A 12,418-nucleotide genomic window follows, 5' to 3' on the forward strand; every position below is an offset into this window, starting at 1 on the left:
TTGGGGTGTGTTCTTGGCGCCATTTTTCTTCAGAAAATTCAAACATTCATTTTTAAATTAATTAAATGGAAGCAAGCATATTACAAGCTGCGCGCGCAGCTCAGTTGGTCATTGTTTTGGCTGGTGAGAGTGAGGGCGTGGGTTCAAACCCTTGTGGAGACAAAACTTTTTTTTAACACATATTTTCTTCATTTTTTCTTTAAAACTTTAACTAATTAATTAACCAATCAAATCAATTCATTTTTACTTCATTTTTTGAACATTATTCATTTAATATATATATTTTATGAATATATAAAAAAATCACAAAAATATTTATTATTTGGTATATTTTTATTAAGTTTAAAATGACTTGTTTTTTAAATGTTTTAATACTTTAAAAATAGTTTTTTTTCACTTGATTTTCAAACTTAATCACTTGTAATTATTTTTGTGATCAAACCCTAATCACTTAGGTCTCAATTAAGCATAAAATTTGTTTTTTACCTTAATTAAGTTGATTTCTTTCAAATTCAAAACTGTTTTAAAACAAGCGATCGCCGTTTTTCAAAATAATAAACCATTTCTTTTTGGTTTTCTTTTCAAAAAAAACTTTTGATCAAATCTTTTTGGATTAATCAATTGATTTTCAAAAACAACGGGGCCTCTCGAATATTAGAGAGTATAAGTCCCTTTCCTTTTTCTTTGTACAGTTTTTTCTTTAAACAGAAAACTTCTTTCAAAAACAAAACTTTCAAACAGTTTTTCAAACGACGAAACCTTGCGTCTGTTAATAAAACAATCAACCATGTTTTATAAAATAAAACATGGGCCTCCACATAGGTATAAGTCTCATTCCTGTACATGAAATTAGGTATTTCATTGTACACCTTTTTGTACATATCTCGATCAATTTGTTTTTTAACCTCGAACAACAAATCAAAAATGAAGGTTTTCTTTAAATCTTCCCAAAAATACCATGGGCCTCCATGTAGGTATAAGTCCCAAGCCCTTTTGTAAATACCTGTTTACATAGCTTTGAATAAACTCAGTGGGCCTCTCCCCGAGTATAAGTCCCGAGCCCCGTGTTTACAAACGGATCATGCTTACAAGTATATTTCCTTCATAAACTCCATTGTATACACACACCTTGTCATATATAACTGTTCATACTTGTTCATATTTGTTCATGTACTTGTTCATATTTGCTCGTACTTGTTCATATTTGTGATTGTGTTATATAATTGTTCAACTTAGTACAACACTAGGTTCCCCATAGCCTCCTATTGGGCTTCGTGCAAAGAATCTCCCTAGTTTAGGTTAGGACATAGAGTATGGTTTCCCGGTGAAATCGCTCTAAGAGCTCAAACCAACTATACCACGCCTCCTCTTGGGCTTCGTACAAACGACTTGTCCCTCTCATAGCCTCCTCTTGGGCTTACAATGCAAGGACCCTCGATAGTCCCTCCCATAGCCTCCTCTTGGGCTTACAATGCAAGGACCCTCGGATAGCCTCCTCTTGGGCTTCGTACAAGGACCCACGGGCTTCTTATAAGCACCCCCCAATATCCAAATCAAATACCCTATGAGATTAGACATTTATCATCTCTTTGATAGGAGTATCTCTTCTATATCATCACGAACAATCAATCAATCAATCAATCAATCAAACTTTTTTGCCACAAGGCTGGCTAATCAATCAAACTTTTTGCCACCATACTGGCTGATTAATCAAAGTTTTTGTCACAAGGCTGACTTCATTGAAACTTTTGCCACAAGGTTGGCTGATTAATCAAAACTTTTTGTCACAAGGCTGACTTCATTGAAAGTTTTTGCCACAAGGCTGGCTAAAAAGCATCTTTATCATTCTAAGCACCATAAGTGGCATGGCCCAGGGCTTATAATGAAAAGATTTTCAAACAAAAAACAAACAGATGTATGTGATGATATATATTAGATACATCGAACATTTAGATGACATTTGTCTCTTATCCTTTGCTTCCACTAGCATAAGTGGGAACTACGATTGCTCTGACTTTCTCAACATCCCTTTGAGAATACGTAGGCACAAGGTCGTATCCTTGGCGAGCAAAACTTCTCCCTCAAACCACTCAAACCTTAGCACCCGTAGACCCCGAGCTACAGATGCTCTGATTCCCTCTAAGGGATATGTATGCAGAGGATCGCGATGATCTTTGCGAGCATAATCAAACAAACACCTTAGGTCCCACCTATTTCACAACAGAACCTCCACCATAACATATAATGAAACAAAGACAACAAAGAAGCCTATAGAGTACTATAGATACGTTGGGTGCTAATACCTTCCCTTCGTATAACCAACCCTCTTACCCAAAGATCTCTCCCCCACTTTTAAGGTTATTGCAGCTTTTTTCCTTTTCCTACTTTGGAAATAATAAAAAGTTTGGTCGAAACAAAAGAAAAATCATTTTTTATGAGCACTCGAGCCCAAAGAAGGCATCAGGTGTCTCATCCACAAAAAGATACGATTTTTCCCCGCGACAGACTGCTCAAATAAACTACTCAAGAGTTATTAAAAGATGAGAATTCTAGGCTATGTCAATAAAAATTCAAATTAACTTCCATATGCATGATACTTACAGTGTTAAGACGGTATCGATCTTATAAACTTTTCCCAAGTTTCCACAACTAACCTCAGATTAGCCTATAACTTTCACAAAGATGTTTTTTTAAGAACTAAAAACAAAACAAAAAATTGAAAGAAAACAAAACAAATAAATGATTCTCTCCCCCACACTTAAGACATACATTATCCTCAATGAAAGAACATAAATATAAAATAAGAGTGAGAGAAAGGAAAGAACACACCCGAGTAGTCAAGGAGGATATGTGATCACATAAGCAGCCTTCCCCAAAGAGATATATTCTACATTTTCTTCTTCCAAAGTGGGGATCTCATGGAGTAACTTTGGGTAATGTCCACTAGACTTGAAATTTTTATTAGTGTCTTCGCCTTTTATTCCAGGATCAAAGAAGAATCTTCGATAAATAAAAGTGTTGAATGGGCATGTGATCTTATTTTCCACAACATCAAAGCTCAAAAGATTGAAGGGCTGTCTCACTACTTTTGTTTCATCTTCCACTTCAATTGAGACCCTATGTAAAATAATGAACGGGATAATATCGGGAATGTCGGTCAATGTCCATCCAATCGCCTTCTTATGCTTCTTTAAAACCTGCAAAAGCTTATTTTCTTGATCAAAATCAAGGTCAGAAGAAATTATAACCGGGAGTTTTTCATTACTCTCTAAATAAGCGTATTTCAAATTTTCAGGAATTGGTTTCAGCTATTGGGAATGTGGTTGTTCGATGAATGATTTGTTTCGGGCAGCCGGGGTGTCGAGAGCTTCATCTACATGAACAACTTCATTTGCAACCTCATCTGCAGTAAGAATACCATTTTGCAAGGCAACCTCAATTTCAGCACAAACGGAACAAATTTTAGTGTCAGTACAAACATCACAAGAGTAAACATCATCAAAACCAGACAATGATGGAAAATCATCTGCAAACAAATCAGTACAAGTATCATCAACAGTTTTAGAAAGCAACTCTATTTGAAAAATAGATTGCTCTTCCAAGGGCTGTTGGTTTGATCCTTAAGCTTGCTGCATGGCATTCATCAAAGTGGCAAGTTGTCAAATTTGTGTTTGCAAAGTCTGAAGAGTAGAATCTATTTGTTGTTGATACTGGAGATTATTTGCAGCCATTTGTTTGACAATATCCTCTAGTGAAGGTTCGGAAGGTGCAGAGCACACAACCTGAAATTCCTTCAGATGCTTATGCGGATCCTCACCTGCAAAACCATTAAACCTAAGCAACAAATGTATTAAACCAGATTTTCATTCAAAAGGTACATCAACATCAGGATACTCAATGCATAAGTTCACACCAGGGGCAGCCAACTGCCTTAAAGTTCTTTGTTCAGCCATGTTATCAACAAACACATAAATATCAACTATGACCCAAACAGGCAGAAACAAATAGAAAGAAGACAAACAGTTCAATTAAATTCAGAAAAATATAAAAACACAGAATTTCATCTAATTAGACAAAATAAAAATTATGGATTTTTTTTTGGATTTTTTCTAAACTGCAAAAACAGTAAAAAAAATTAATTAAAAATAGAAAAATGACGAATTTGGCGATTTGGGGTCGAAATCCTTTACTCTTTTAGAGTAAAGGAGTATTGATCGCACGATTTTTTTGCTCCTAGTGGGCAAAAAGGTTTTACAATCGAACACAATTTTTCCAAAAATTAAATTTTTCGACTCTAAACGCGGATTGGCCAAAATCGTGAGGAAACTACGGCCTAAACGCGAGAACACTAAACCTATGACTCTAATATAAGTTAATAACGACAAGAATCCCCGGAAATGGCGCCAACTTGATCTGCTGTCGCGCACGGATAAAAAACAAGTATTTTGTAAAACGTAGTTTAGCGGTAACGACAACTCGGATATCGTCTCACAAGGATTCTTAGTTATTACTAACCGACTGGAATTCGAATTAAGGGGGGGAGTTGTTTCGTGTTCAATTATAAAAAAGCAGAAAATATATTATTATGAAAAAGTGATTATCTAAATAAGCTGAAACGAATCAATCCACTGTATCAACTTCCGACTTATCATTGATCCCTATAAAATTCCAATTCCCTAAACGGGTCTGATCCTATTCGACTACAAAAACTACTGACAAGCACAATAGCAATTATACGAAGTCTGTCCCTGAATTCCGGATAAAGAAAACGGATTAAAAGCTATTGTGAATTAAGCAAACACAATATGATCGAACGCGATAATGCAAAAGCTACACTAATCATGAAATTGATTCAAGAACAAACAACAATCAAATTAAAGAATTCTATCATATAAAAACAATTAAATTAAGCAAGCAATTGTAATTATAGATTGGATTCAAAGGAACAGATTAATGGAAAATTATAAAAGAACCTCAAAGCGGCATCTGATTACAGTAAATTGATCCTTGAGGTTTAGTTCTCCATTACAATTGTCAAACTCTCCAAAATTCGTGAATAGAAAACGTGAATAGTACCGCGGCTAGACCTAGGTACCTAGAAAGAATCAGCAAAAACCGTTTATGACCCAACTTGGTCAAATTACAAAAGCCAGGCCCACTACTAACGACCCAAAACTGAAAATAAACTAGTGCTGCAGCTTCCAACGCAAATCTGGAAAATATAGGTTCCGAATCTGACTTCGACTCCAACACGAAAGTCGTAGCTCTCTTTCTTAGATTTCCGGAGATTATTAGAATGCCTCAATCGGATTCTTGAAACTTTAGTTATGATCGTTTCCGTGAAAGTTGTCAAAGCTGAAAGTAAAATACGAAAGTTAAATAACGATAAAAATAAACTGAAAATTAAAAACATACTTCAACTTGTTCAACACCAACATCATACCTACGTCAACATGTTCAACACCACCAACATCATTACCTACTTCATGCTGTTCAACACCACTAACATTCCCTACTTCATCTTGTATAACACCAGCACATTACCTACTTCAACTTGTTCAACACCACAAACATCATCTTCTTGAACATCACCTACATCAGTTTCTTGTGCATTGTCTTTACCTTTATGCTCAACATATATGTACACTGAAAATTTCATTTCTATGGCATATTGATATACCTTATCAGCATCACTATCACCAACCGTTCTACTATAGCTATCAGCATCATTGTTATACCACCATAACCAATATTCTGAATGCTCAAGCTCAATTATCTCTTTCATAATACTCGTTGCTTCAAATAAGCTCCACCTATCCAAAACTATATCTACTGCATGCTCGTGTCCCCCATGTGTAATATACTATACAGTCCCGATAAAATTTACCCCCGTAATGAAAAATCAAACTGAACTCCATCACTTGCAAGTTTCAAGAAGACACAATGACCAGAGGTAACTCATCGATAAAAGGAAGAAAATAGATACCACATATTAGATTCAGTTCCACATATGTGATTGTGTTCCACAGAGGTGATTGCGTTACTTGGTCATGAAATCGAGCATTTTTCCATCTTCGTTCGTTCGTCTCCTCCCTCCCACAGCTAGAGCATCTTTTTTCTTCCAATATACAAAACCCTAACTTATAGGGACTAAAAGCAAAAACTAATTTCTGAACACTTAGGCATTTTTGGTGGGAAATAAATAAATAGCGACGTATGTATGTTGTTAAATAAAAAACAAATATAAATCATTTTCACGTGTGCGCTGTTAGTCAAGTCAGCTTTTTTTAACAAAATTTTAACCGTAGAGAATAATTAACGCCAACAAGAAAGTGAGATATAAAGGGACTTGGACAAAAAAAAAAGTAATCACAGGAACCAAAATCAAAAACTCGTTAACTTACATGGATCAAAAAACTATTTAAACCTTTATATTTTATGGGTATGGACATAGTGAGCTCTAAGGTATTTGTATCCATGTCCATACTCGTTTTTTTTTTTTTATAATCGTCCGTGTTTATTTTGCTGGTTCTTACCCTATTCGAGTAATTTTTGGAAGTACCAGTTGAAGATGGGTCCAATTGCCATCAATTGGTTGTAATTGAGTAGAGTATCTCTTATAAGACATTCAATGAATTTGCTTATAAAAAATATATACATATCTTCATAAAAGGCATCAGAATGATAGAAAATAGTGTCTTTAAAACAAAATCCACACAAGTTTGACCTTCATCAATGCAAATCCTACAAACCAAAATACTTGGATGCAAAGAAAAATGATATGAAGAAGTTCACATTTGAAATCAGCTTGGTTCTTATTAATCACATTTGAAATAATACTATGATACTGTAAGTAGCTGTGAAAATCAATTGATGTGTCCTTTTCATCCTACAACACTTTGGACCACCTTATGATCCATTGAAGATACGAGTAGTAGCAAAAATGGGCACGCTAACAAAAATATCACCATATATACAACACGTTTTATCTTCTTAGAGACATTTTTGCTACACGTTTTATGGATAATGTTAGTAGTATGTATAATATAAACTATTCTTCACAGCTTCCACACATTTTTCACTCCAAGACCATACTACCAAAAGAAAAACTAACACGGAGTGTACTGAAAGCAAGTTCAAATTGAACTCTGATAATAGGATGCATGATCTCAAAGCTTTTGATGAAACAAAAGCTGGTGTCAAAGGCCTTGTTGATGAAGGTGTTGTCAAAATCCCAACCCTATTTCATCACCCACCTGATAAGTTCTCAAACTCCACAAGTTTAACTAACACAGAACACATCATTCCTGTTATAGACTTTACAACTACAAGGCAAGATATTATAAACAAAATAAAGGAAGCTTCTGAGACATGGGGTTTCTTTCAAGTGATTAATCATGGCATCCCTTTGAATGTTCTCGAGGAAATGAAAGACGGTGTGGTTAGATTCTTTGAACAAGATACTGAAGTCAAGAAAAAGATGTATACTAGAGATCAAACAAAACCGTTTGTTTACAATAGTAATTTTGATATGTATAGTTCACCAGCACTTAAGTGGAGGGATACTTTCGTATGTAACGTTGTTCCTAATTCTCCAAGACCAGAAGATTTTCCTCTAGTATGCAGGTGAGCTCTTGTTTGTGATTTACTTCCTGAAATTATGATAGTCAGTTAATATTCAAACACAATCCCACATAATATGAAATCATATTATATGGAATCCCTTACCCTATGTAATTATATTAAATAAGGAAAACAATGTCCCTATAATTTATCATGCCAACTCACGACAACACTCCCTCTCAAGTTGGTGCGTATATGTCTCCAATGCCCAACTTGTTGAGTGAGTTATGAAAATCCCTTCCAGCTACAGCCTTTGTGAGTATATCTGCCAATTGGTCTCCAGACTTGACAAATGGAAACTGCACTATCTTTGCCTTAAGTTTTTGTTTGATAAAATGACGGTCCACTTCGACATGCTTTGTACGGTCATGTTGAACTGAGTTTTGGGAAATAGCAATGGTTGCTTCTTGTCGCAAAATAAATTCATCACTGAAATAGGTGGAAAGCCGACCTCTGTAAGCAATTTCTTTAGCCAAATAAGTTCACACAACCCTTTGGCCATACCTCTAAATTCAGATTCTGCACTGGATAATGCTACTACTTTTTGCTTTTTACTTCTCCATGTGACTAGATTCCCACCAACAAAGGTAAAATAACCTGACGTAGATCTCCTATCAGTTGCACTCCCTGCCCAGTCAGCATCGGTATATCCATTGACCTCCAAGTGATTATTTTTAGAGAACATAAGTCCATTCCCAGGAGCTGATTTCAAATACCGGATGATTCGCATTACTGCATCCATATGATCTTCACTTGGACAATGCATAAATTGACTCACCATACTCACTGCATAGGCGATATCCGGTCGTGTGTGTGACAAATAAATCAATTTACCAACTAACCTTTGATATCTCTCCTTATTAGTGGGTTTTTGGTCTGGGTATTCTCCTAAATGGTGGTTCTGAACAATAGGAGTGTCAGCAGGCTTACAATCAAGCATGCCAATTTCTGAAAGCAAATCTAATACGTATTTTCTTTGGGATAGAAATATTCCTCGTTTTGATCTAGCCACCTCTATTCCAAGAAAATATTTGAGTCCTCCAAGGTTTTTCATCTCAAATTCATTTGCCAAATGCTTTTGAAGTTTAGATATTTCTTCCTCGTCATCCCCTATAATTATCATATCATCAACATAAATTATCAACGTTGTTATCTTTTTATTCCGATGTTTCAAAAATAAAGTATGGTCTGAGTGGTTCTGTTTGAAACCAAACTTCTTCATTGCTATGTTGAACCGTCCAAACCATGCACGGGGTGACTGTTTTAAACCATACAACGCCTTTTGTAGTTTACACGCGATCTTGGTTTGTGAAGGAACAATGTACCCAGGTGGGATATCCATATATACTTCCTCTTTCAGGCTTCCATGGAGGAAGGTATTCTTCACATCAAATTGGTGCAATGGCCAATCTAAATTAGATGCTAGAGAAAGTAGTACCCTAACAGTGTTTAGTTTAGCCACTGGAGAGAAAGTCTTTTGATAGTCAATGCCATAAGTTTGTGTGTACCCCTTTGCTACAAGTCTCGCCTTGTATCTTTCAATGGAACCATATGCTTTATGTTTGATTAAGAAAACCCATTTGCAACCCACTATTTTCTTCTCTTTTGGCAGCGGAACAAGGTTCCATGTCTTGTTGTCCAGGAGTGAGTCCATCTCTTCTTTTATTACCTGAACCCATTTGGGATCCTTTAAAGCTTCTTCAATTTTTGTAGGAATATGATCAGAGGACAATTGGTATACAAATGCCTTTAGTGGGTTTGATAATCTTTGCGAAGAAACATGATTTGCAATTGGATGTTTCGATCCTTTTGCCTCATAATCTGAAGAGTACCGATCTGGTGGTTGTCCTCGATTTTTCCTGAAAGGTAAATTATAACCAGAAGAAGTATTGATCATATTTACATGATTATTGGACGAGCTTACCTCAAGAATATTCTCAAGAGATTGTTCATTTGGTACTGTAGAAGGGGGTTCTTCCGAGTCTTCTAGATTAATACCTTTTGTTACATTATCGCTACTTTCAACCGAAGCTCCACGGGTTTCAACTGTATTATTAACAGGAGCAATTGAATCATCATGGTTTTCAACAACATTATCATTAGATTCAACAGAAGCATTATGACTCTGCTGGCTGTCTAAAGTAAACAAACTTTTCCAATTCTTCTCTTGACTACATATCTCCCTCTAAAGAGGAGAATTTGATGTTGGTGTAGGAAAAAAAGATTCGGACTCCAAGAAAGTAACATCCATGGTAACATATGTCCGTTTTATAGACGGATTGTAACAATGGTAACCTTTTTGGTGAGTAGCATAACCCAAAAATATACAGCGGAGAGCGCATGGATCATGTTTTGTCCGCTGATTTTTATGTAGATGGACAAAGGCTACACATCCAAATACACGAGGAGGAAACATCATAATAGAAGGCAAAGGACCATGTGTTGAGAGCACTTGAAGTGGAGTCTAAAAATTTAACACTCGAGATGGAATTCGATTCATAAGATATACTGCAGAAACAATAGCATCCGCCAAAAAATGACGTGGCACATGGGAGCCAATAAGGAGAGCACGAGCTGTCTCTAAAATATGTCGGTTCTTTCTTTCGGCTACACCATTTTGTTGTGGTGTTTGAGGACATGTAGTTTCATGTACAATTCCATGAGTTTGAAAGTAATGATTAAATTCTTGATTTACGTATTCTCCTCCATTGTCAGATCGGAGAATTCGAACCTTAGCAGAAAATTGAGTTTGAATTAAGGCATGAAACATCTGAAAAAATATTGAATACATCATGCTTATGTTTCATGACATAAAGCCAAGTCATATGCGTACAATCATCTACAAAAGTGACAAACCACCGAATACCATGTATAGTAGAAATAGGGGACGGCCACCAAACATCAGAATGTATTAATGCGAAAGGAGTATCACTTTTATTTGAACTAGAAGAATAAGATACACGATGACTCTTAGCAAGAATGCAAGTGTCACATTTCAACTCAGATACATCAAAATCAGAAAATAAATCTGGTAACAAGTGCTTTAAATAATTGAATGATGGATGCCCCAACCGACAATGCCACAACAAAATTTGCTTATACTTGGCCCCCAAAGAATGTCGCATATGGTTTGCTCTGCCCGTGCTGAAATCTTCCATGTAATACAACCCCCCTTTTTAGTACCACGACCAATGATCTCCTTGGTGAGAATATCCTGAAGAAGACAAAAATGAGGGTATATTAGTGCACAACAATCTAATTCTTCAGTAACCTGGCCAATACACATCAATTTGTGTGACAACGATGGAACAAGTAAGGTATGTGACAACGAAAGAGAAGGTGAAAGAGCTACAGTTCCAGCTCCTGTAACTGGATATGTAACCCCATTGGCATTAGCAATATTAGTTCTCCTTGGTGGTGTAGAATTAATAAAGTCATTAGGATCATAGGTCATATGATCGGTTGCACCTGAATCAATTATCCATCCATCATAGTCACGTTCAGCTGCACTGATTAATGATAAACCGAGGTTACCTGAATTCTGAGTTGAGGAGCCATAATTTTGTGTTGGTACATTAAAATATTCAAGTTGTGGCAACAATGATAGTTGTGGTTCTGCATGTGCAATGGCAGCATGTCCCGACCCACTTTTGGCAACAGCTTCGCGTGGTTTCTTGGCCTTGTATTCATCCCACCAATCAGGATATCCGTGTAATTTAAAGCATGTTTAGTGACTGTGCTTAGCATTCCCACAATGCGTACAACCCTCACCTTCAGATTGAGACTTTAGCTTGCTAAACTTCATATTAGAGGGTGTTACCTTTTGACTTGCAGTGTGATCACCACTTGCATTCTGACTAAGCATGTGCGACATTAATTTGAGAGACAGTGGCTGGTCATAGCGGCTTTGTCCGCGGATTTGTCCTCCACTTTGTCCAGCATGTCGTAACACTCCCTTTGAAGCAAGCACCGTACCTGTGGAGATACCTACCGACTCAGTCATCATTACTGTTTGTCGTATTTCTTCTCTTCTAACAAACGCATATGCATGTTCAACCGTCGGAAACGGCCTAATCTGCAGCACATCGCTTCGAACCTTGTCCAACCGATCAATCAAGAAAGATGTAGACTCGATCCTCTTGAGTAATCAAATTGAATCTTTTAATATCAGATTCACATGTCATAGGGTTTGGTCAGCGGAAATCAATTTCTCTCCACAGACCTTGGAGGTTGTTGTAGTACGTCTCAATCGATCCTTGTTCTTGTCTAAGTCTTGTGACTTTTCGTTTCAGATCATACACCTGGGAGGTGTCTGTGCCGTCAAAGTAAGTCGTAGCAATCGCATCCCATACTGCTTTTGCTGTAGAAAATCGGATAAAATTGTTGATCAGTCCCGGTTCCATGGAGTTGATAAGCCATCCCTTGACAATGGAATTTTCTGTCCTCCATCGCCGATACAAGGGATCCGTCAATTCTGGTTGTGGAAGGTCTCCGTTGATGTAACCCAATTTGTCTTTGCCAGAGATAAACATCTCAACAACTTGGGACCACAAAGCATAGTTGGTATCGTCCAACTTGATGCCGATTTGTGCAACAGAAGAATCATTTGTTTATATTTGGGTATGTGTTTGAGGTGGTGTTTGGGTTAGTATTTGAGTCAATTTGGAGGTTAGCTCCTCAAATAGATTGTTGGTAGAGGACCCACCAGTTGGTGGTGTGGTTTCAACGGGGGGACTCCATGGTATGTTTGCAGCTAGGTTTCTTAAAGAGAGAAACTTATAAAAACCTTTGCTCT

General features: G+C 36.7%; 1 protein-coding gene across 1 annotated transcript; it reads left to right on the forward strand.

Annotated features, from left to right (window-relative positions):
* Positions 1 to 7,048: 7,048 nt before the first annotated feature.
* LOC131596841 (1-aminocyclopropane-1-carboxylate oxidase homolog 6-like) lies at positions 7,049 to 8,680 on the forward strand (the record flags this gene model as incomplete). Its single annotated transcript, XM_058869578.1, has 1 exon — positions 7,049 to 8,680. A coding segment is annotated over one exon (582 nt), but the record flags the coding sequence as incomplete, so codon positions are not given.
* Between the last annotated feature and the right edge of the window lie 3,738 nt (positions 8,681 to 12,418).

This window comes from Vicia villosa, linkage group LG4, assembly GCF_029867415.1.
Source record: "Vicia villosa cultivar HV-30 ecotype Madison, WI linkage group LG4, Vvil1.0, whole genome shotgun sequence".
Taxonomy (NCBI): domain Eukaryota; kingdom Viridiplantae; phylum Streptophyta; class Magnoliopsida; order Fabales; family Fabaceae; genus Vicia; species Vicia villosa.